This window comes from Lepidochelys kempii, chromosome 3 (genome assembly GCF_965140285.1).
Source record: "Lepidochelys kempii isolate rLepKem1 chromosome 3, rLepKem1.hap1, whole genome shotgun sequence".
NCBI lineage: Eukaryota > Metazoa > Chordata > Testudines > Cheloniidae > Lepidochelys > Lepidochelys kempii.
Genome location: NC_136382.1, coordinates 67,548,592 through 67,574,147, shown reverse-complemented (window position 1 = coordinate 67,574,147; position 25,556 = coordinate 67,548,592). Strand labels below are relative to the sequence as shown.

At 43.8% G+C, this 25,556-nt stretch overlaps 1 protein-coding gene and 3 non-coding genes across 8 annotated transcripts in view; all 4 read left to right on the top strand.

Moving 5' to 3' along the window:
- The first annotated feature begins 13,110 nt into the window (after positions 1 to 13,110).
- Positions 13,111 to 25,556, top strand: part of SYNCRIP (synaptotagmin binding cytoplasmic RNA interacting protein) — an 81,701-nt gene continuing 69,255 nt past the window's right edge. Inside the window, exons 1-6 of one of the 5 annotated variants that reach the window (XM_073336606.2) lie at positions 13,111 to 13,192; positions 15,652 to 15,707; positions 16,817 to 16,890; positions 17,608 to 17,698; positions 19,392 to 19,421; positions 20,435 to 20,478. In XM_073336606.2, the coding sequence (XP_073192707.1) occupies positions 20,439 to 20,478 (40 nt within the window). In that variant the 5' untranslated portion in view covers positions 13,111 to 13,192; positions 15,652 to 15,707; positions 16,817 to 16,890; ... (1 more) ...; positions 19,392 to 19,421; positions 20,435 to 20,438. The remainder of the gene's footprint in view (positions 13,193 to 15,651; positions 15,708 to 16,816; positions 16,891 to 17,607; positions 17,699 to 19,391; positions 19,422 to 20,434; positions 20,479 to 25,556) is intronic. The other 4 variants (XM_073336607.2, XM_073336612.2, XM_073336608.2 and 1 more) reach the window with 4 other exon arrangements.
- Positions 18,265 to 18,334, top strand: LOC140909833 (small nucleolar RNA SNORD50). Its single transcript, XR_012158370.1, has one exon. It is a non-coding gene; the product is annotated as a small nucleolar RNA SNORD50 (small nucleolar RNA).
- Positions 19,474 to 19,544, top strand: LOC140909835 (small nucleolar RNA SNORD50). The gene has a single exon (XR_012158371.1). It is a non-coding gene; the product is annotated as a small nucleolar RNA SNORD50 (small nucleolar RNA).
- LOC140909836 (small nucleolar RNA SNORD50) lies at positions 20,858 to 20,922 on the top strand. The gene has a single exon (XR_012158372.1). It is a non-coding gene; the product is annotated as a small nucleolar RNA SNORD50 (small nucleolar RNA).

Genomic DNA, 25,556 nt, shown 5'->3' with positions numbered 1-25,556 from the left:
CCTGGGAGAATCTGCTCTTCTTTTGCAGCCTACCCTGACCTTGGCATTTTCAGGGAAGGCTACCCTAGGCACCCCAGGTCACAGTAGGTGACAAGTGTTCCAGAGAGATCCTCTTCCCTGAATACTTTGTGTAGAGTCTCTGCCTCTGTCTGGATTCAGTACTGACACAGTCGAGCAAGGTAGCAAGCCTGAGGAAGATCTAAGTCTTTTCTTTAGTCCAAGCTAATGGGACTGAGGAGTCACTATATGAGGTGGTGCCGCCCCGACTCCCCTCAGTTCCTTCACACTGAATATCCAGGGGAAGACTCCAATTCAGAGGGGATGGAGGGCAGGCTGTGGAATACACATCTGCATCACACCTCAAAGAACCACAGTTACAGTAAGTAACCATTTCTTCTTTGAGTAGATGCAGATGTGTATTCCAGGTAGGTGACTCATAAGCAGTACCACCTGTAAGAGGTGGGGCTTGGAGTCAATCAAAGTAGGGATTGTAGGACCACTCTTCCAACATTAGCATCTGCTCTGGAAGATGCAGTGATTGCATAATAGTCTGTAACCATATGTATTGATGGCCATGTGGCCGCCCTATAAATGTCCAATATGCAAATGTCAAGGAACACTACTGATGTCTATGCTCTTGTTGAGTGAGTCAGTGTCAGCTATAAGAAAAAGAGTACTTGTGGCACCTTAGAGACTAACAAATTTATTTGCACATAAGCTTTCGTGAGCTACAGCTCACTTCATTGGATGTATGCAGTGTAAAATAAAGTGGGGAGATTTTACACTGCATATGAGGGTGAACAAGAGAACATGAAACAATGGGTGTTACCATACAGACTGTAACAAGAGTGATCAGGTAAGGTGAGCTCTTACCAGCAGGAGAGGCGGGGGGGGGGGGAATAAACAAGGGAAAATAGTTTTACTTTGTGTAATGACACATCCACTCCCAGTCTTTATTCAAGCCTAAGTTAATTGTATCCAGTTTGCAAATTAATTCCAATTCAGCAGTCTCTCGGAGTCTGTTTTTGAAGGTTTTTTGTTGTTGAAGAATTGCCACTTTTAGGTCTGTAATCGAGTGACCAAAGAGATTGAAGTGTTCTCCAACTGGTTTTTGAATAAAAAGAAAAGGAGTACTTGTGGCACCTTAGAGACTAACCAATTTATTTGAGCATGAGCTTTCGTGAGCTACAGCTCACTTCATCGGATGCATACCGTGGAATGTTATCATTCTTTACGTCTGATTTATGTCCATTTATTCTTTTATGTAGAGACTGTCCGGTTTGGCCAAAGTACATGGCAGAGGGGCATTGCTGGCACATGATGGCATATATCACATTGGTCGATCTGCAGGTGAACGAGCCTCTGATAGTGTGGCTGATGTGATTAGGCCCTATGATGGTGTCCCCCTGAATAGATATGTGGACACAGTTGGCAACAGGCTTTGTTGCAAGGATAGGTTCCTGGGTTAGTGTGTTTGTTGTGTGGTGTGTGCTTGCTGGTGAGTATTTGCTTCAGGTTGGGGGGCTGTCTGTAAGCAAGGACTGGCCTGCCTCCCAAGATCTGTGAGGGTGATGGGTCATCCTTCAGGATAGGTTGTAGATCCTTGATGATGCGTTGGACAGGTTTTAGTTGGGGGCTAACGGTGATAGCTAGTGGCATTCTGTTATTTTCTTCGTTGGGCCTGCCCTGTAGAAGGTGACTTCTGGGTACTCTTCTGGCTCTGTCAATCTGTTTCTTCACTTCCGCAGGTGGGTACTGTAGTTGTAAGAATGCTTGATAGAGATCTTGTAGGTGTTTGTCTCTGTCTGAGGGGTTGGAGCAAATGTGGTTGTATCATAGAGCTTGGCTGTAGACAATGGATCGTGTGGTGTGGTCTGGATGAAAGCTGGAGGCATGTAGGTAGGAATAACGGTCGGTAGGTTTCTGGTATAGGGTGGTGTTTATGTGACCATCGCTTATTAGCACCATAGTGTCCAGGAAGTGGATCTCTTGTGTGGACTGGTCCAGGCTGAGGCTGATGGTAGGATGAAAACTGTTGAATTCATGGTGGAATTCCTCAAGGGCTTCTTTTCCATGGGTCCAGATGATGAAGATGTCATCAATGTAGTGCAAATAGAGTAGGGGCGTCAGGGGATGAGAGCTAAGGAAGCGTTGTTCTAAGTCAGCCATAAAAATGTTGGCATACTGTGGAGCCATGCGGGTACCCATAGCAGTGCTGCTGATTTGAAGGTATACATTGTCCCCAAATGTGAAATAGTTATGGGTGAGGACAAAGTCACAAAGTTCAGCCACCAGGTTTGCCATGGCATTATCAGGGATACTCTTCCTGGCGGCTTGTAGTCCATCTTTGTGTGGAATGTTGGTGTAGAGGTCTTCTACATCCATAGTGGCCAGGATGGTGTTTTCAGGAAGATCACCGATGGATTGTAGTTTCCTCAGGAAGTCAGTGATGTCTCGAAGATAGCTGGGAGTGCTGGTAGCGTAGGGCCTGAGGAGGGAGTCTACATAGCCAGACAATCCTGCTGTCAGGGTGCCAATGCCTGAGATGATGAAGCATCCAGGATTTCCAGGTTTATGGATCTTGGGTAGCAGATAGAATACCCCTGGTCAGAGTTATAGGGGTGTGTCTGTGCGGATTTGTTCTTGTGCTTTTTCAGGGAGTTTCCTGAGCAGATGGTGTAGTTTCTTTTGGTAACCCTCAGTAGGATCAGAGGGTAATGGCTTGTAGAAAATGGTGTTGGAGAGCTGCCTAGCAGCCTCTTGTTCATATTCCGACCTATTCATGATGACGACAGCACCTCCTTTGTCAGCCTTTTTGATTATGATGTCAGAGTTGTTTCTGAGGCTGTGGATGGCATTGTGTTCTGCACGGCTGAGGTTATGGGGCAAGTGATGCTGCTTTTCCACAATTTCAGCCTGTGCACGTCAGCGGAAGCACTCTATGTAGAAGTCCAGTCTGTTGTTTCGACCTTCAGGAGGAGTCCACCCAGAATCCTTCTTTTTGTAGTCTTGGTAGGAAGGTCTCTGTGGGTTAGTATGTTGTTCAGAGGTGTGTTGGAAATATTCCTTGAGTCGGAGACATCGAAAATAGGATTCTAGGTCACCACAGAACTGTATCATGTTTGTGGGGGTGGAGGGGCAGAAGGAGAGGTAGGCCCCGAGATAGGACAGATTCTTCTGCTGGGCTAAGAGTATAGTTGGATAGATTAACAAAATGCCTCAGTAGGGAGACCAGATGTCCCAATTTTATAGGGACAGTCCCAATTTTGGAGTCTTTTTCTTATATAGGCTCCTATTTACCCACACACACACATTCACACACCCCGTCCCAATTTTTCACATTTGCTGTCTGGTCACCCTACTCCTTAGTACATACGATCTCATATGCAGTCTTAAAACAAGATGTTTCCAAGGCAACTTGGAGGCGGGGGCGGAGGCATGGAGGGTCCAATGCCCTCCCAGCAGCCAACCAAGCGGCAAGAGGAAGGGGCAGGGCCAGAATTGGAGAGGAAGGGGTGGGGCAGGGCCAGAGCCTCTCTGGCCGCATGGGGACACTGCCCATAGCAGCTGCCTGGAAGACAGCCTGGTTCCAGTGGTGGCAGGCTTCCACCCACTCACCCCACCCCCCCAGCTCAGCTTCTGGGAACAGCAGCCGAGTGAGCCAGAGGGCTCTCCGCCCCCACACACACACACTCTCCCCTGGCACATTTGACCCCTGCCCCCAGAAGCCGAGCCCAGGCAGGGAGCGGGCTGCCACTTCCCCACCCATCTCCAGCCAGGCTCTCTCCCAAGCAGCTGCTGTTGTGTACAGAGCATGCTGGGGTTGGGGGACTCCAGCTCACTTGGCTCCTGGCCCAGAAGCTGAGCCCAGGCAGGTAGCGGGCTGCTTGCTGCCACCCATCCTCAGCCAGGCTCTCTTCCAGGCAGCTGGCTATGCTGTGTGGAACAGCAACCAGGAACTGCTCCATTCCACTCCCTGCCCAGGCCTGGTTGCCAGGGAGGGCGGCCAAACGTGCTGAGGGGGAGCTGGTACAGCAAAAGGACAGAGCCCCTTTCTGCCCTCTCCAACCTCCTGGTAACATGGGGCATAGCACAGGGCCCCAGGCTGGGGGCAAGGCAGGGAGAAGACATGTGGGGAGGTCACGTGTCCTCCCCTTTAGCTGATGCTCCCCAGTAGAGGGAGCACCAGTCAGGTCTATGCAGAGATTGCTTGTATCTTTATGTGGTCCACATATGATATGAACAGGCAAGGCAAAGCACAGAACTGTTTAGTCTTGCTCAGATAAAAGGGTAGACCGTGTCCAATATATGGAAGCATTGCTCCTCGAGCTTAGGGGAAAATACAGGCAAATACGTGGCCACTGAGAAACCACCTTGGATAAGAGTATCAGGTGTGACTGGAGCATTACCTTGTCCTTAGAGAAACGTGTGTAAGGAAGCCCCCACCATCAGGGCCTGCAACTCACCCACCCTCGTGGCAGAGGTAATTGCAATCAAGAATGCAGTTTTCTTGAGACGAGGGGCAGTAGACAGGAAAAAAGAGGCTTGAATGCAGGCTCTATTAGAGCTGCTAAAACCATGTTCAGGTTCTAAAAAGGGACCAATTCTCAGACTGGAGGATGCAGGCAGAGAAGTCTTTTCAGAAATCTCATCACCATGGCATTGGCATTTTTCTTGGATATTGCTGCCAAATGCACTCTCAGAGAACTGAGAGTCAAACCCTATTTCTGAAAATATAGCAGGTACTCCAAGATGTCCTGGATGGAGGTCCCTGCTGGGTGGGCCCCACAGGCCAAGGGCCACTCCAAAAAACTCTTCTACTGGGGAGGGGCGGCTGAGGCTCCGTTTCTGGGGATAGGAGCTGATTCTGAGCATGCTGGAGGGTGGCAGGGGGCTCTAACTTGCTCAGCAGCCATCCTGGAAGCCAAGCCCAGGCAGGAGGTAGTCTGCTGCTGCCGCAGCCAGGCACTTTCCCAGGCAGCTGCTGCAGTGCATCAGGCAGCGGCTCTGTCCTGCTCCCTGCCCGGCTCCCTGCCCGGCTCTGGCTGTCAGGAAGAACAACCGAACATGCCTGGGGAGGGGAGGGAGCAGGTGCAGTGGAAGGACAGAGCCTCCATACACAGGTAACGTGGGGTGGGGCGGGGAGAGCATGGGGGCTGGGGTCGGGGCATGGAGGAAGGGAGATGTTGGGAGGTCAGCTGTTGCTCCCCTCAGTACGGGGGGCACCAGTTGTTGCAATGCTCTTCCTCCTCATTCATCCAGGCAGCAGCCACCCTGTAGGGGGCAGGGAACCGATTGTCGGATGCACGGTGTGGCCGCAGTCCTGTGTGAGAAGGTTGGGAAGGAGAGGAAGCAGTGTGGGAGGCACAACTGACAGAGCAAGGAGATCCGAGGACCATCACGGTCTCGGCCATGCTGTGGCAATCAGGATGAGCCTAGCTCAATCCGCCTTGAGCTTGACGATTGACCTGTGGAATGATTGGGATAGGAAGGAAGGCATACAGAAAAATCAACTGCCAGCTGCAGTGGAAGGTGTCAGAGAGGGCACCTGGGCTGAGAACGCCCCAAGAACAGAACAGGTGATGTTTCCTGTTGTCCCTTGTGCAAATAAGTTGCTCATGGGGATGCCCCACTCTGTGAAAACAATCCGAGGACACCTGCCTTCAGAAACCATTCGCTGCTCAGGGAGAAAATCCTGCTGTGATGGTCTGTGAGATGGTTCTGCACTCTTAGTAAGTAGACAGCTAGTGGGGTGATGTCCTCTTCAATAATGAACTGCCACAAATTGATTACCTCCAGGAAGAGTGATCAGGAGTGGGCTCTTTTTTTGTTCACACAGTACATTGCAGAGGTATTGTCAGTGAGTATGTGAACCACTAAATGCCTGATACAGTCCCAGAAGGCATGACACATGTTGTGGGTGGCCCAAAGCTCCAACATGTTGATGTGGAGTGAGGCTTTGTGTTCCAACCATTGGCCCTATACCCTCAAGAAGTCCAGATGCACTCCCCTACCCAGAAGGGACACATTGGTAATCGCTGACTTGGTCAGAGAGGGTCAAGCGAAGGGGACTTCTTGGCATACATTGTGTGAGGTCCCTACCAGTGCAAGGACTCCAGAGCAGGTGGAGGAAGGCAAAGCAACCTGTCCAGAAAATGTGGGACCAGGTAGTAAACCATCCTAAACCACGTTTGAAGAAGGCAAAGACGCAACCTAGAGAAGTGGACCACCTGTGTGCAAGTGGACATGTGGCCCAACAGGCTCAGCATACCCGGATTGTTGCGGAAGGTTGAGATTGTAGACTGAGACACAGCTGTTGAATTTCCTGGAAGGGATCAGTCAGTAGGAATGCTCTCTACTTCATGGAATCTAACAAGGCCCCAATAAACTCTATTTGTTGAGTGGGAGCCAAGGCTGATTTCATGATGCTCAAGTAAATGCAGTGGGGTGTTGATGTGGGCAAAAACCTCCTCTCTGGAGTGGCCCTTCAGCAACCAGTCATTGAGATAGGGAAGATGTAGATTCACTTCTTCCTGAGGTACAGCATGACCACCACCATGCATTTGGTGAAGACTCAGGGGTCAGAAGAGAGGCTGAATGGAAGAACCCATATCCTGACAATGACATTCTCCTGCTACAAAACACAAACTTCCTGTGACTCAGTAGAATGGCCACATAAAAATAAATGTCCTGAAGGTCTACAGCAGTGAACTAGTCATTCTGAGACAGAGCAGGGAGGATAGCTGAGTGTGACCATGAGGAACCTCATGATGACTTCCAAGTTGAGAATGGGCCTCATCCTACCCTTGAATTTTGGTATCAAAGTAGAACCCATGACTCCATTATTCTTGCGGAATTTCCTCCACAGCTCCCAATGTTAGCAGAGAGCTGACCTGCTCAAAGAGCAGTGTCTTGTGAGGGCGTCCCTGAAGATGGATAAGGAAAGGTGGTGGAGGGGGTGTGTGAAGAGGAACTGGATGGTAGAGACCAATATAACTGTGTCAAGGACCCAGCTGCCGGAGATAATTGAGACCCAGGCATTGTCAAAGCAGGCCAGTCTGTCCCAAACAGAGGGACAACTAAGGTGGAAGAACAACAACTGGAATGGTGCCCTGCACTCACTAAACAGTCAAAATGGGCACTTAGGAGGCACTGAAGGGTGAAAATACTGGCCAAGCCTCAAGTTCGAGCAGTTCATTTTGTGAGACTGGTCTCTCTTCCTGGGATAGTCTCACTGTTTCGGGGGGAAGGGCTTCATGCAAGGAGGCTGTTGCCTATATGACTGTTGCTGTGCATCTCTGCGTGGGTGGTATGTATAACCCCAAAGACTCTCAAGGCCATTTATGTGTCTCTGGACCCTGTTCAGTTGTTGAGTCCAGATGGTTTTTAATGCCTGAGGGTTGTGGTGGATTGGATAACTGCCCCTCCTGGTAAGGTTCACACCCTTCTCCACCTCACCAATCTCTACCAAGATCTGAGCCCTCTTTCACACTCCCATTAGGACTTGACATTAAGCTGACAGAAACCCCTCCGTGTGGAAAGCCTCTGGATGGCAAGTCCTACCACCACCTCCTCGTGGTGAGAGTCGCTAACTAGCATTGATTGCTGGGCAGAATGCAGAGGGCAAACCCTGCCCCCCTTATTCGGGGGTGGGGTGGCAGCCCCAAGAAAATCTGCTCCCCCGGCAACGGTAGCCTCCCCCTGGCAAGGGTAGTCTCCTCCAGGCACCGGTGAATCCCCCGGGTAAGGGATAGCCTCCCCCTGTGAAGGGTTATATCTTTTTAATTACGGAGAAAAGGAATTTTAATATTCACACTGTAGTGGTGCTGGACCAGGTAAACAACACCCCCTCTTCTCCTCCCCTGCTGGTTTTGATGCCCTGGCAGGCTGTGTCAAATATGTTAGGGGACTAATTCAGGTCACTGGACTGATCCATAAAACATTTTTTGTGAGTGGTTACCTTATGAGACTAAGATATGTGATTTTTCCCTGGCAGAGATGATATGGGAGTGAAGAATTTTGGCTGATTAGGTGAGGACCAAGTTGATGATTTGTCATTTTTACCTATGGTTTTTATGAATAGCTTTTTTAATAATTTGGATGTGGACAATTTTAATCCTAATTTTAAGTATTTAGGTACTTTGGATGATCTGTATTTTTATGAGATGGGACATTTTAGTGCTGATTTTACTACTGCTTTTAATAATATGGATACCTCACAAAATAGCAGCTTGTGGAAGGACGGAATTTTTTATTTAAAATATCCCGTTGAATGTTATAATTGTCCTATATGCCCACAGACTTTAGCAACCTTTGGTAAGTAGGCTAAACATATCAAAGTGTTCCATAAGAGTAAGGCCATGAGAGTTGTATGCAAAAAATGTGGTTAAACACTCTCAGTTCCATAATATAGCTTGCCACTACCCCAAGTGTGTGCCCAAGGAGGTGGCCACCCAGATATGGGTTATGTCTGTTTGCTCTGCGGGTCGGCTTTCCACACCAAGACAGGACGGAGCCAACATACTAGACACAGGCACCCTGCAGTTAGAAATGAGCGAAGGAAAGTAAGGTGGTTAGGAAGGTTGTTAGTGAGTCTATTCACTCTCGAATATGAACTCAACAAGAAGCTGAACTTCTTACCCGATTAGAGATTAAATATGCAGGTAAGAGAAACATAAATAAGTGTATACAGTGAATTAGGGACTAAAACTAATAAACAAATTTCAGATAAAAGACATAAGTTGGCTAAGAAGAGAGTTAATAAGGCTATTGTTGATTTAAGTAATGAAGGAGTTTGTGATGTGTGTATTGGAGGTTCCGCCCCCTCGAGAAAAAATTCTTTTAAGAGAGCATCCATCGGTAAATAATGTGGTTACATTGCGTAGGCAAGGTAGACAAAATAGAAAGGCTGAGCAGATTTTAAGTAGTCTGGAGGAAATCAAAAAGTTATTGAGAGAAGCTCATATGGCTTCTGTTGGTATGGGGATGGTAGAGGAATTGTGTAAATCATTGATAGAGGTTGATTTAAGTAGTGGTGCTGAGGAACAGAGATGAATAGAAATAAGGTAAGGAATAACGGGAATGGAGACCAAAAGAAGCAGTTGATCTCTCCAGAAGGTATGCTACTAAAAAGGCCTCATACAAAGTCTATCAACAGTTATTTGTTAAAGATAAGAAAAGATTGGCGTGGATAATTATGGGTGAACCAGATAAAGCCAAATGTAGTACTCCCCTGATTGAGATCCTACAATATTATGTAGGTATGTTAGATAATATTGGACATGATAGTATGAGAGGCTGGCACCCCCAGCCGTTGAAAATGCAGATAATGATTAATTACTGAATCAATCTCTATGGAGGAAGTTAGGGAGGCATTGCAAGTTATTTGTAAAACTAGTGCCCCAGGCCCTGACAGAGTAACTATTAACAATTTATGGGAAATCTTTAATTTGGACTCAAATTCTCACACATTTTTAATATATGGTTTTTAAATATCCCTGACTATTTTAAAGAAAATAGAACAATTTTAATCCCCAAGGTACAGGATGAGGAAGAATTAGCTAAACTGTCTTCTTGGAGACCACTGACTATTAGATCTGTTTGGATTAGACTGAATACAAAAAGTTTAGCCAAGAGGTTGACAACTGCAGTTGTCATATGTAACAGCCAAAAGGGATTTATTTCAGCCCCAGGGCATGAAAAGAATATTTCTATTTTAGATCATTTAATAAAGAGCAAAACCGAATGGGGACAAGTTAGCTTTGGCCAAATCAACAACAAAAAAGCTATCTTACTCCATAACTCCCAAAGCCACCTGTCTGACCCCCATAATCCCACCCCACACCTGGCCCCTTGCACTCGACACCCACAGGCCATGCCAGCCTGCACTGCCTATGCAGTCCCCCACACTCCACCCCTGCTCTGCAACTCCTATCCAACCTCCGCACCCTCAGCCCACACCTTTCCGGAGGAGCTCCTATCCTGCACTGTAGTAGCACCTCCAGAACCCAGCCACAGTGAGGTTGAAGTGGCAGAGGCAGCCATGGCAGGGGCTGCGTGCTGCCTGGGTGCCAGGGCCCACATGCTGACAGGGAACAGGGTGCGTCATTGTATTTGTGGCCAAAGTCCCAGGAGCACTCGTGGTGCTGCCAGGAGCAGCCCTAAGCCACTCAGTGCCTGAGCCATGATCTTACTGCAGCGGGGGCAGGGAGTGGTTGAGGAGGGGTCAGGAGTATTTCCCCAGCAGCCCAGCTGAGGGCTGCTTCCTGCTCCTTGGAGTGCCTGTTGTGGGATACCCCCTCCCCAAGGCAGCCCCACCAGCCTCCTCCTCATAAATTGGCAGTGCTAGGCTGTGGCCTAATTTGCTTATAGCTAGAGCAGCTCCTGACTGGCAGCTATCAATACCCTTCGGCATAACAATACTTAATTGGGAGGCACTGTGGACATTGTGGACATAGAACTATATTTCTAACCTTTATAGGTCTCTTTATTAGTCAGCAAATAAAAAGAGATTCAACTTAGGAAAATGCAAGTTAATACAGGTGGGGAATAATAATTTGAAAACAGATATTCAGTGGGTGGGTCAAACCTGGAAAGCAGCCTTTCAGCAGTGAATGGGAGGGACAAAGAAGGAAATAAGACAATAGTGCATAGTGTAGTATTGCAGCAAAAAATAAAAAATGTCAATATGCTTTTATGCTGCATACAAGAAGACATCGTGTTCTGGAGTAACACGTTATAATCTCTCTGTGTATGACTCAGTTGAGACAACACCTGAAATATTTCTTATTACTTCAATGTCAGGAAATTTGAACAATAGCTGGGTGCTGAACAGATTAATATGTGAAGAATGATTAAAATAACTGTCTACTACATAGCTTAGCTCAGTGATTAAGCAGGGATGTATTAACCGTTCTACAAGTATATGAAAGGTGTAAACACCAGGCATGGAGAACAATAATTAGGATAATGTAAGGAGGTCACCAAGGATAATGGATTCAAATAAAGAAAAGGGATTTTACAGTATCAGGAAAAGTGCTTTCGGAGCGATTGTGACTCTATATCTATTGCACTCCTTTAGAGAAGGCACAACGTGCCTCGGGTGTCACGTGACCAGGATTCATCACCGAATTTGGTGCGCTGGTTGAATCATTAGCTTCCCTGGCTTGGGTCAGGTACTGATGGGGAGTAAATGTAAACACTGATCCATGCCCCCCACCCTCCATTGCAATTATAAGCAGTTACACAAGTAGGCCCACTGTCTTCAGTGGTATTGTTTTTGTGGATAAATGGTTATCCATGTAAGGGCTGAGTGATCTAGACCTGAAATATTATAGTGACTAACAGTTCAACTTATTAGACCGCTGAGTAGCCTCCCTTATGAATTAGTGGAAGACCCATCACTAGGGATATTTAAAAATAAATCAGAAAATGTACTGAAAATAAGAATACTAAATTTCATAATCCTGAAGTAATAAATTCCATTCAAGAAAAGTTAGATAACTAAATCCCTATTTCGGCACCTAAATAAGTAAGAGATCTGCAATTTCAAAACTACCACTGAAGACAATGGATTTATATGTCTAATTTTAGGAACACAAGTTTTAAACTTTTGGCCTTAGTGCTGTTTATTTAGGGGGACGGTCCTCCCTTTGGCCAACTGGCATTTATGTGCTTCTTTCAGCTAGTATATAAAATATTAAAGAACGCAAGCATTATAATAAAGAGCCTGTGAAGCTCACCTTAAAATTGTAATGCCTCTATAAGGTAGACAGAGTATACAATTCATAGATATATTTACTATTTGAAAGAAACCCAGCTACATAGCTCAGAGTTTACATACCTACTTTGAAAAATATGCAAGAACCAGCAGGGAAATTACTGAAGATACATCTTAAGCCTATTTCCATTCACATTGTGTCTTTTCATAGCACCCTCTTAACTATGCTACAGGAAGCTGCACTGTTACCTCAGATTCCAGTACAGCCCATGTTCACCTTCTCCCTGTGTCTGCAAGAGAAAGGCAAAGTTAATCAACAAGAAAATTTGTATTCACCCACCAATCACAGGTAATATGAGCACAGTTTCTTAATTCTGAAGCTATGTAAAAACACAAAGTAGGGGCAGTTATAGCAATTTAACAAGCAACAGTGATTCTCATCTTCTGAGCATTTCAGGTCATGTACTGTCCCTTTTTTCAGATTATAAAAAAAATCACAAACGTTTGACCATGTAGTAGTTGAGAAAAACTTCATCTTCTTTCCTCACTTAGGCTGCTACAGCTGAAAACGCTGCCACAACCCTAACATACACCTTTCTGGCACTAATTAGACAATGCACAAATAGATTCTGTTTAATAAGAAATATTTTTCATGCACATTTTTCTCATACACTCTGAGAGCCACAAGGTGGGGAAGAAAAGGAGTACTTGTGGCACCTTAGAGACTAACCAATTTATTAGAGCATAAGCTTTCGTGAGCTACAGCTCACTTCATCAGATGCATATCGTGGAAACTGCAGCAGACTTTATATATACACAGAGAATATGAAACAATACCTCCTCCCACCCCACTGTCCTGCTGGTAATAGCTTATCTAAAGTGATCATCAGGTGGGTCATTTCCAGCACAAATCCAGGTTTTCTCACCCTCCACCCCCCCAACACAAATTCACTCTCCTGCTGGTGATAGCCCATCCAAAGTGACAACTCTTTACACAATGTGCATGACAATCAAGTTGGGCTATTTCCTGCACAAATCCAGGTTCTGGTCGGGGTCATAACTTTTATTGGCCCAACTTCTGCAGGTGGGAAGGACACGCTGTGGAAGATCACAGCACTCTTCTCTGGGGCCGGAGACAGAACCACAGTCTGTCAAGGCAGTGCCATGGCCTAAGCTCTGGGGGAGCTAACCACTGGAACCCCACCCTGCGCGCGCCGGTTCTTCGGCTCTGAATCCTCCCGCAGCTGCGACGCGCGCTCCAGCAGCGAGGGGCGTGGCCTCGGCTGCACGATGAGGTAATCGGCCCTCAAACTCCCCCCCGCACAAAACTCCGCCCTTGCGCGCTCTGCCCAATGGGCGGATAGGGGAGGAGTCGGCCTCGCTCTGGTTTAGGCAGCTGCTATATAACAGTGTCTGGGGGATGTTCTTTCCTTTTTTCCTGCGGAGCGTCAGAGTTGATGCCTCAAGTGGCGGGTGAGTCTGGGGTGTTCTGTGAGGGAAGGGGCTGGTCCGGTCCCTGTTTTCGGGAGGCTTCGTCTTAGGCTTGTCCAGGAGCTCTTGCTGCGTTCCCCCCGGAGCGGTCAGCGCGGGCCGGCTGCACCTGCCGAGGCCGGGTTGTGTGACTCGCGGCGGCGGCTGGATGAAGGCTGCGGAGACTACAAGTCCCAAAAGGCACCGCTCCTCTTGAGCCGCCGCGTGCCCGTGGCGCAGTGCATGCTGGGGTTGGGGGTCCGCTGAGCCGCGCGGGCCGGGCTCAGTCGCTCGCAGCGAGGCTGCGTGGTTGGGCGCGGCGGGGCTGATCCGGCTGAAACGTGGCTTGGGCGGTGCGTCCCGGCTGCTGCCTCGAGCTGTGCTGGGCGCTGCGTGCGGGGCGGCGCTGCGCTCTGCCGCTTGGCGCGGCCCAAACGCGGTGTCACGCGCCGCAGAGGGAGCGCGAAATAACCTGGGCGCGGACAGCGGTCTGCTCCCGAGCAGTACCAGACAGTTCGCCCCCCTTCCTCCTGTTCAGGGCTGGAGCTGTTCCCCCCGCGACATCCAGCAATTCGTGCTGGAAGCAAAACAGGCGTTTTTATGTTCATCTCCTCTGGGCCTGTGAAACTGAGCTGTTACTGCTCCGCTTTATGGTGCGTGGAGTTCACACTTGCCCAGGCATCTGTATCAATCCTGCCACTTTCCTACAAGTGTAATATGATACTCGTAGCTGTGAGTGCGTGGAATAAACTTGCTTTAACTATGTACGTGCGTTGCTGTCGTGCTAGTGAGTTGAAAACTACCACTGAAGAGTATTTAAGAGTATCTCTGAATGAAATTGGTAAAAATCATTAAGGAAATTACGAAATATAGCAGAGAATGTCATTTAATATTGACTGTTACATATCTGATTGAATTAATCAATTTAAATGGGCTGTTTCATGGATCCTCAGTGGTTATAAATGAATGCTATACACTGATAGCTTGAATTCCTAATCCTTACGGTTGTTGAGGTATTTCATGTTGAAATCCCCTTTTAGTGTAATCGTACAGTCATGACTCCCACCCAGTATAATTTAGTGGCTGATGCTTGAGTTACTATACCTAAAACCAGAGCAGTACACAAACTGAAGTCAGCTGGGAATCTTAGTTTGCAATATTATAAATTAATCTTTAACTTTAGGGATTTGAGACTGCAGTCAAGATAAGTTATGCATATTAGAGTTTGTCAAACTTTATGCTTTTTTTTTCTCCAACTCTGATATTGTCTCACTCACTTGAATTGGCCTGATTCTCTTATATGTGGAACTGGCATATTAGCTGTGACAGCATCAGTGGACATGTAATTCTAGCTGTACTGGGACTCTACATACCTAAGGTGTTTGACAGGATAAAAGGCTGCTAATTTACAGTTCTGAACCACTGCTCCTCAGTTTCCCTTCCCTTGCAAGCAAAGAGTACTGTGAATGAAGGAAGCTCTTCAGGAGACTTCAGATAAGGGAGGGGGCAGAGCAGGTGGATGTTACTCCTGCTTCCCTACTTCTGGAAAAATACCTGAGCAGTGTTTTTTCTGGAGGAGAGGGTGGCAAAGGAGCAGCAAGCACAGAGCTTCAGAGCTGAGACTCTCTGGGCTCCTGAAGGACAGAGCGGGGTGCTACAGCAGCAGCCTTGGGAAAAGAAGGGCTCCAACAAGCAATAATTGGGAGGTGGTTGTATTGATTTGGGAGAGTAGGATGAGCAGTGTTACAAGTGTGTGTGGGCTGCTTTGATTGAATATTGAGGCAGTTGGCGTGTGAACACCAAAATGTGGAACCACTAGTGTGTAAGACTTTTGAATTAAGATTATTCAACTGCAACAGGACACCCTCCAACAATTAATCTGTGAGATTGCTGGGTTTGAGATACATAGCTGAAACATACTTAAGTAGATTCTGTACTTGTCGATTATGGTGTGACACACACCAAAATACAGTATGGGTATTCCACATTTTGTTATTTTTCACACATTTTTGTGGCCTGTCAATTGGGAGATGGGAATGTTGAAAGGTATGGAGAAGACCCAAACAGCCTCTCAGAGTTTGCAGAGAGGAGGAACCAAAAACATTTTACACAACACATTTAAAAGTTGATCTGTCCCTTTAAGCAGAGTCACCTAATTTAAATAACACTCATTAGCCATTTTGTTAAACCCACTACTATTGTGTGTAACTCTTAAGATTATGATATCTGGCAGATTTTTTTCATGTTTTGTTCTTTGACAAGGTTTTTTGTATAATCGGTTGCCATGTTTGTGCAGGTCTTTTACACAGCAACAGAACACTTTTTGTAAATCTGCAAAAATTAGCTTGGGGAATAAAGACTAGTTATTAGCTGAAAGTACTTTTAACATTTCTTTTAACTGTCTGGATTTTTCAACTAGATAGTGCATATAACTAGTGCTGTCACAATTTTGTTTGTTCTAGGAACTATGGAGATAAACTTTATGGTGATATCCTGGAAGTTGTGCAGAATAATTAAGGTATGACTCTGAGAATGTTTCGAATTTCCTTGGGCTGGAAAGGGCACAGTATTTTTGGGTTTGGTCAAGATTGAACACTCCAAAGTGCTTCAGTTTCATAGACCGCTCTTCCCGTCTTCATCTATTTGAAAGTAATTCCCTCTTACAGTATGTGCCAGGGTGTCAGTTACTTTGTCACAGTATTACTGGGTAGAGCCGAAGAAAAGATAGTTACGGTAAATTATTGGACTCATTCCACATAATTTTCTATTTGTCAGCTCTCCAGCATCTTACTGCTTCTGCTTACCTGCTCTCAGTTGAGGAAAGCACTTTGGTGCTATTACCAACACCGTACCCTATATTCTGGACTCTGGAGCATCTGTTTATCCTGGCACTATGTTGTGTTTAGGTTTTAGACCTGTTCTACACCTAAAATTTAGGTCAACCTAGCTACATTGCTCAGGGCTGGGAAAAATTTCACACCCTCTGCAATGTACTTAGGTTGACAGAAGAAGTCTTGCATTGACCTATTTACTGTCTTTAGAGGGGATGGACTTATTACAGCAATGGAAAAACTCCATCTGTCACTGTAGTAAATATCTACACTACTGAGGTGTGGCTGCAGCAGAGTTAGACATACCTTTAGGGTTAGTATGTGAATTAGCCATATGAACTAAGCCAGGTAGTTCTGTCATCTGCAAGTATCTGAGCACGAATAGCTTTACATATGTGGCAGTCCTACTGAGTGAGTTATTTTATGCATAAGAGTTTGCAGGATTGGGGCCTAAGTGTGTATCTGATATGTCTTGGCTTTTCAGAAGTCCCCTGTCATTGCATAGGTAGACAATAATTCAGGTTAACATAATACACAGTGTTAATTTTGAGTGTCCATAGACTAGATGTAAACTTTCTCTGACAAATCAGCTGAAGCTTTGTTGTGACTGGCTTAGATTATAAATTCTTTGGGGCAGGGAATGTTTTACTCTTGAAAACTGTTTTTAAGATGCGATATGATGTGGTGTTGTATTACCACAAAGACAGCATAAGTATTCCCATATTATAAAACTTGAATTTACTATTGATTTTTCTACATCAGAATCTGACCCTTTTCTGTTTAATTTTAACTGCAGCCCTTCATGAAAACATCAACAGTTCTAGAAGACTATATGATGTACAATTGTGGATGTTCCTGAATGTTTAAGAAGTATGTTTGTGAATGGTCAAGTGGAGGAATAATATGAAGATGGGGATAAATGGATTGGCAAAAATCTAGACTTTAATGCATTTGTTTAGTTTAATCCATATTTAACTAAATAGTTGAGGTAAAATTGTTACTTTCAGTCCTGTGAGGTATCACATGGTCTATCCTGATATTGGGAACAGTTGAGAGATTCATGGGAGTAGATGTGGTGGTGTAGTTTATTTGGATTGTTTAAGACCAATACTGTGGGAGACTGTAAACCATATCCATTTGTGGAATGGCCCCACTAGGCTTTACAACCATGTTAACTCATTATCCATTAACTTGAATTATCTAACTCAGGATAGAAGTTTAGTGTTCTCAGACTCTTAAGAGGGTGAGAACAAAAATGATCTCAAAGATTTTTTGTTGGTGGTGAATTCAAATCTGTCACAGAAAATGAACATATATTGTGGTGTGCAGTTTTAATAAAGATTATACACACTTATATGCAAACTAGCTGTGGTTCTCAGGGTCTTGGCCAGTGGCCCTGAGTGGTGCAAAACTTGGACCACTTTTTTATAGAATTTTTATGCTGGTTAACAAGAGTATCTAATATTTCCCCTTCCTGACAATGCTTGAGGGGAAAGTAACTTTGTTTTGTTAGGTCACTTTCAAAATGCTGTATTATGCAATATTTATTAGTAACACTTTAAATGGTTGGTTTATCCTTATTTCTAGTGTGACTTATTAGCAAGTATCCAGAGGAGAATGAATAACTGACAGCGCAGTTGGGATATAAAACTACTTGCGACTAGTGCCACTAAGACAGGTACAATTGAAAAATACTCTTCTGATATTTTGACACAATACAATATACTAATCTTCAAAGCACTAATACTTTTCAAATACTGTAAAGCGTGGGACATAGCTAGATTATAGAGTAAGCTGTCTCTCTTTGTCAATTGAACCTTCGAGTAGTCTTTCTTGTGAACTGCCTATACATTCTTGCCTCCCTTTCTATAAAAAGTGATTTTGATATTTCTAGCTTATTAAGCAGTTCCAATCTGTCTGTGGGGTTTTTTGTTTTCTTTTTTAAATCAAGACAAGATGTCTAAGTGCTTTCCTTTGTCAGGGCAAAAATAGTGTACTGATACTTTTCTTGATTTTAAGTTTTTTTTTTTGGTGGGGTTCCCCCCAACAGACTCTATTGTATTTATAAGTTGCAGTGCCTTGTATTGATAAAGGTATCTGGCCCAAATGGAAAAAGGGCACTGTTCAACTTCTTGAGAAATAATTTCATTCTAGGATAGCATCTAAACTGAGTTATAGTTCTCACATGTTCATTTTGGAATAGTGTTCCAGTATACCAAAAAGTGTCTAATTTTTAAAGTGGTCTATCAGTGATGAACCTATCCCGAACCTGACTTTCTGATGAGAAATTTTATACGGATCTGGCTTCTGAGATGAGACCACCATAAAAGAGTTAACCTGGTTACATCACTGTTCGATGCACTACTTAGGAAAGTATCTAATGTCAATTGATGCTGTTACTCAAACTGTCCTTTTTGTGCTGTACTAGCTGTACATGCAGTCCTATGCAGTAATCACACTTGGGGCTGTACTGCACTGATTGTGGTACATTGATGTCTGGAAACCTATCCCAAAATTCCTGGCAAGGCATGTTGGTGTGCTGCATTCTGGACACTTTGCTCAGGATTCTTTTGGCAAATCAGGGAAATCCCAGTAGGAGGGGTCAAATCCCATAATTCCCAGAACATTCCTGGTAGTGAAGAAAAGAGACTAGGCTGAGATTTTCAAAAGAACTGAAGAGTTAATTGTCAGTTGTATTTGTTTATCAGAACTTCTCTGCTTAGTCAAGAGGTTTGAAGATTAGTTAAAATACAGTCCTGTGGAGTATGTGCGCATAGCATTGAACCAAATCAGGAGAAAAAACCCTATGGCAAATAGCTTGCATATATAGAGGCCAAAAGCATGGGTAGATCCTTAGGGACAAGACCAAATTGACTGGGCTCTGTAGCACAACTACTGGGACCCTTGTGTTGGCATTTCTACTTTGTCCCACTTCCAGGAGCACATCAGAGATTTCTAAAGCTAACATTCATAAATAAAACCCCAATATCAAATTTCTGACTTGGTGTAATCCATACTACATCTGTAATATTTTTCTTTTCTGTTTTGGGTGAGATGGCTTTTAATCTAAGGGAAAATGCAGTCCCAATGTAATTATCCCAGTGGAAATGGGATGGAGTATGTGAGTGGTGAACATAAGGGTAGGATGTTAAGATGTGGCGTGAGACACAATTTGGCCCAAGTGTTTACACATAAAGTAATTACATAATCCTAATTTCCTGTGCAGTCAACTCATGCATCTGGACAGGTAGCAGACTAGTGGGAAATGTGTCACATACTCAACAGTTGCTCTAGGGCTGCTAATAAATGAACATAATACCTTTGGTAGTATTCAGTTTCACCAAACTACTGTGCAATCTGTCTTGTTGCAGAGTTCTCTGAAGGCTGACTCAATATTAAAGGTATGTATTCTAATAAAGGTTGTTGTTGATGAAGTATAAGTAATTCTGGTCTGATCAATGATGATACTATCCCGAACCTGATTCCTTGATGAAAAACTCATATACGGATCTGGCTTCTGAGATTAGACAACCATGATTCATATTGCTTTTTCTAAACACTAGAGCTGTGTGAAAGTAGTATTTCAAACAAGTAGATTTTGTTTACTTGGTAGACCATGTATTGACTGAAAATTTGCCTATTGTATCCACATTTACTGTTTTCCACAAGGCATGATTGCCTTTGTTTTCTTCTAAAACTGCACTGTTATTCCCCACTTCAATCTGATTTCTGAACTTGTGGTGATGCATGGACTGTTGCATGATCAGTGGCTCATTATATGTACTTAAATGGTATTTGGTTTGTGTCCTTTCTTTTCTAATAGGATATAATTGATTTATTATTCATGAAATATTTGATATTTCAATCTAGGATGAGGCCACTTCAGTTTGCATTTCTGTTGCAGTAATAAAGATTAAAATGCATTGAATACCTGGACAGTGCAATAAAAGTGGCTGGGATGTAGGCCTTTAATTTAGTAATGCTGGCTGTTTAAGCCTATTTAGGATTTTTATTGTTCATTGGCTGACAATTAACTTATTCTTTGGGAGTTCCCTGCAGTTCTAATCTCTGAAGGACAGGAAAACAGGAATTTTAGTAGTCTCTAGTGTCATGATCACATTTGTTTACTTGTTTACCCAGCCTTACAAAGGTGTCAAATCATATGTGAGCAAGAAAAGTAGATCTTCTAGGATAATAAAGATGTGTAATGATGGTGTTATATTTTCAACTCCAGAGTTTGCAGAATGCTTATACTGATGTAGTATGTAATTAATACTACATCATAATAAGACTTCAATAAGAAAGGGTGAATAGATGTTAGATTTGCACATTGAATGACATTGGCACATTTCCTTGCCTAATCTAAGAATTAAAAATGAATGTCTGATTTACTAACTGAATCTTTTTTGAACAGTGAAATGGTGGAAAATCTACAAGCAGATGCATTTAGTTATGCAGGTATGTAATTGAAGAAAATGCACCCTCTGTTGAAAAGTGCCTTGTATTGGTAATTTTGGGTTTCTCACTTTGCAGATACCTGTAGGCTTATCTTGGTCAGGTAGCTGATCTCAATTTGTCCTAAACTGAAAGGACATCCCTCCTCTGTCCAAGGCCCTTCATATGTCAGTAATCTGAATTAGCCTTTGAATGAATCAACACTGTTCTTTTCTAATCTGTAGAGGTCACTCTGAAATGTCAGAGTGCTTTACTTCTATGGGCTGAGCATATTGCTTGCACTGTTTTTGGTTGGTTTTTTAACTTGAAAATTTATGAACTAGAGAACTTATACACTTCTAAGTATTGCACTTTAAATGTGAATTGAACTGTAATTTATTGGGGTTTCATAATCCTATTCTGAACCTGATTTTGTTGCTGAAAAACTATGGATCTAGCTTCTGAAATAAGAACCAGAGATCACAGGAATATACTAAATTTTAAATTTGTCTATTGGATAAATCTACCAACTATTTAACCTTAAAAGCACACTTTCAGGTGGAATAGCTTCATTTGCTTGAGAGTAAAATGTCTTGTAACATATTTTTTCTTTTGTGCATTCAGTTTCTCATGTAAAATAAGCTGTTTTATTTAGTTTTCCCTTTTTAGTTATGAGGTGGAATTTTTGTATCATCACCTGACAAGTGTGGATGGTATCACTGGAAGAAGTCCGACACCTGAAGATATTCACATACCAGGATTTTAACAACAAAAAATTTACCAGGTTTATGCTTCTGAAATAGTTTGTGGAATTGTTTGGTAGTTAATATTTCTAAAATGTCACATGGCACAGAACCAGTTGGTTTCCACTTCTTTTAAAACTGTGAGCAGTCATGTTTTGTGGAAATCTGAAGGTTTTGCCAAAAGTGAAGACCCAGCTCCCTCTAGTGAAACTAAAGCTAGAAACTGCGTGTGGAATCAAAGAAGAGAAAATTCAGTTTTGCTAGAATCAGTCACATTTAACATCTTATGTTTTCAGACATGACTTCTCTCAGGAGATTATGGTGGCTGAAGGGAAATAGAACATACTTTAAAACTTTTTAAAGTGTAGCATAAAAATTATTTTTTTTCTGTTTTATCAGGAAAGGCTCCCCTGCTCAGTAAAGAAAATACTAAGGGCAACAAACAATAAGCTTCAGTAGCAGGGTGGAAAAAACTCCCAGTGGCTAGCTGGTCTCCTGTGAAGGAAATAAAGCACAATTTGCTATTACTGAGGAAAAAACTTATCTCTAACAGTAATAAAATAAATAGTCAATGGAAAACCCAGGCACCCCGTGTAAAAAGATGGAGAGTACTAATGCAGAAAATCATAGTAATGAGTCTTCCCCCTTTTGAGTACAATATAATTCAGGAAGTGAAAGAGGAAGATCAGGTTGTGGTATTAATCAGTGAAGGCACTGAGGAAGCAAAAATATCGGACATTTGTGAGAAAGCAAAATTCAAGACTCATGAGAGGAGTTGTGGTCACAAGAGAAAACAAGGCTTAAACCACAGCCTGGGTTCTGTTTATGCTGATAGGGAAAGAGAAGTAAGTTTTTTTTTTTTAATGCACCACTGCCCAACCGCATGAAAAAACCAATGTCATTGCTGTGGAACTTTTTTCTCTTGATCAGAAAGATGCTATCAATGCATGTTCGTGTGGAAAAGAGGTCAGCAGAGGGAAGAGAGGCAGGCACACACATGGGGACTTGTGGTTTCTTAAAGCAGGTGAAAAATAACCATGTGGGAGAAACATCTCTGCTGCATTCAGCCCTAATACAGTAAGGAAAGAGGTGGAGGAGAGGGGTCAAACATCTGAAATTGCAGGCCACAAAGGCTGCAGTGAGTGGCATAACATCCAGTATGCCCTTTAGTATCACCCTCAACCCTAGTGTTAGGTAGGAAAGTGGAATGAGAGAGTGATACACAGCAAATGACAACCTACACTTACACACATTTCAGAGTATAAGAAAAACCATCCTATAATCCCCATGCTTAATACAGAACTGGCAAAAATGCTAGTTGGGGGCTGCAGCCCTTTTCATTTGTCAAGGCAGAGGGCTTTCAGGCACTAATGGAATACACCATTCCCAAGTGGCGCATACCTAGCAAAACCTACTTTTCAGCTAAGGCAATACCACAATTGTACAAAACTCTCTAGATAAGTGTCCAAGGCATTGAGAATGTCAGAGGTGAGGAACATCCATCTGACCACTGAAATGTGGACTAGTGGTCAGACCAGGCGTGGGCAAACTTTTTTCGGCCTGAGGGCCATATCAGGGTTGCACAACTGTAGGGAAGGCTGTACCTCCCCGAACAGCATGGCCCCCACCCCCTGTCCATACCCCACTGCCTGTCACCTGACTGCCATGACAAGCTGCCCCAGGACGCCATCCCCTACCCCCCCATAACCTCTGCTCCATCTAACCGCTCCCTGTCCCCTGACTGCCCCTGGAACCTCCCGCCCCCTTACCATACTGGAGCCACCCACGCCGCTGCCATGAGTGGTGGGCCAGAGCACTGGTGGCGCAGTGCCCTGAGGCTGCGGGGAAGGGGTTGGGCAGGATGGTACTGTGGGCCATGGTTTGCCCACCTCTGGGTCATGGACTGTGTGTATCAGCTCATTGAGTATCTCTTCCTTTTCAGTTACCTGTGGCAGCAGGTAGCCAGACCCTTTGGCTACAGACTACAGCCTGCAAAACTGTATTTTCCGTTTTGAAAAACCCTACAATCCATTGTGTATTGGAGAAACTGCAGAATATTAATGCAGAATAGCTTTCCCCTTGCTCACTTTTAGCAGGGTTTATTACTTCTGATGATGGCACATACCACATTAGTACCATTAAGGAAGGGGGGATACTTCAATGTGCCATGCTTTGTACACATTTCCTGATGCAATAGTTCATTACTGAACAAAGATGATGTGAAAAACATGCTGGCCATTGCACATAAAGTCTGCAGTCACTTCAGCCATTCCTTTACAGCTGCTTATACTTTACAAGAACTGCAAAGGCAAAATGGCCTTCCATTGCACCAACTACCAAACACCATGGGCTAAACCAGTGGTTCTCAAACTTTTGGACTGGTAACCCCTTTCACAGAGTGCACCCCCTTGTCAATTAAAAACACGTTTTATATATTTAACACATCGTAAATGCTGGAGGCAAAGCGGGGTTTGGGGTGGAGGCTGACAGCTCCCAACCCCCAGTTTGAGAAACGCTGGGCTAGACAAACGAATTTCACTCTGTATGCTTGAGCAATTACTGGGGCAATACAAAGCTATTAGTGACTATGCAGTGCCTCAGAGGTATGAAGGAAGCAATCTGTTTCTAATGCTTCCACAGTGGCGTTTTAAGAAAAGTCTGTAGTATGCGGAGACCTTTTGATGAAGCTTTCTGATGGGGTGCTAAAAAGATGCTAGTCTTAGCCAAGTCAGTCTGCTCATTAGCCTCCTAGAGGGGGAAAAGTGCCACCTGCAAGAACAGTTTGGAGAAGTGGATGTTATTGCAGCAGTATATTGGCTAAATAGTATTTTAGCCATTCTGAAAGAAGGCTTGTATAATTTATATTAGGGGGTCTGAGGAGTACATTCTTGCTTTCTTTAGATCCATGATTTAAAGTACATTACTTGTCTTTCTCCCAGGGGGTGAGCCTAATACAGAATATTACCAAAATGTTCTCTCGGATACAGTTGCTAAATGTATTTCCACTAGAACTGGTGAGAAAACAAGCTCCCCTAGCATCAGGTATCAAATAGAAGAAAGTTGGAGAAAAATTGAAAGATTTCAGTGTTCCGAAGGTGAGATCTTTTTGGGTACCTCATAGGCATCACACTCCACACATTCCAAAATGTCACTCTGGGTTTTGCTCCTTGATCTAGATTTGATTAAAGTAGCAGAAAAGGGTACCATGCTAAAAGATCCTGCATCTCTGATTATGAAATGATGGAGGCCTACCTCCAGGAGCAGTTATTTTACACAAAACGCTGAGCCTTTGATCTCTTGGCTTGGTAAGAGAAAGATATGGCTAGCACTAAGCATAGTAGCTATGGAATATCTTCGCTGCCTTCCGGTCTGATATTCATAAAAATGAAAGCATTTTTTTGCCGCTTGACTACACCTTGGAAGATGACCTGGGATATGGGATTAGTGAGGAGGGACTGGGAAGAAGTGCATGATGCCTCTAGTTTTTGGGGGAAATTACTTCCTCTGAACAATGTATCTTTCTCAACTTTTTTTAGTGTTTGATTTTAATGTGGTATTTTGTGTTCATTACTTTGTGTGGCACAGATATAGGGTGACATTTGATATAAACAGAAGTAATTAAATGTAAATCATGGCAGAGTTTTTAATCCACAACAAGAAAAATCAGTTACATGATTTTATAAGATTGCTGTTTAACAAGATGTAAGACCTTTTAAACTTAAGTTGCTTTGTAAATGAAGCATTAAAACATTACATGCATCAAGCAAAACTTTATACTGACATCCTGTACCAATATTCATTGGATTTGAATGTTGAAGTCTGTAGCAAGCCAGGAAATGAGAAGTTAAAGCTACATGTGAGAATAAACCATATACCTTTTCTCAGATTTTTACCTTCATCAAATTACAGCTGGGCATGGAGGGAAAAATGGAATGGTGCTGCATAAATTCCTTGGTACCACTTACATTGTTTGCTTTTCCAGGATGAGGCAGGCTCCTGCACCCTCTTCATGCAGGGACATTCTACTCTTGCCTGTAAGTAGGCTAGGAAGGATTTGACTGAGTGGTAAATGTTGGCAAACATTGATTTCACTATTTATATGGATAATAAAAATTCACAGATAAGCAGTGTTTTTCTTACATTGCTGGAGCCTCAAGTTTGATTTAAGGATATTAATATCTTTTAATATGTGGTATTAATAGGTGTGCTTATAAACCTCTAACTTTTTTCACCTCAGTGTCTGCTGTCATTAAAAATAGTTGAAGCCTGTATGCAGTCCTTTGTGCAGCTGAACTTAAAATGAACTTAAAACTGGTAAAAAATGAGACTGGGATTCATCAAATTCTGTATGCTAAGCAG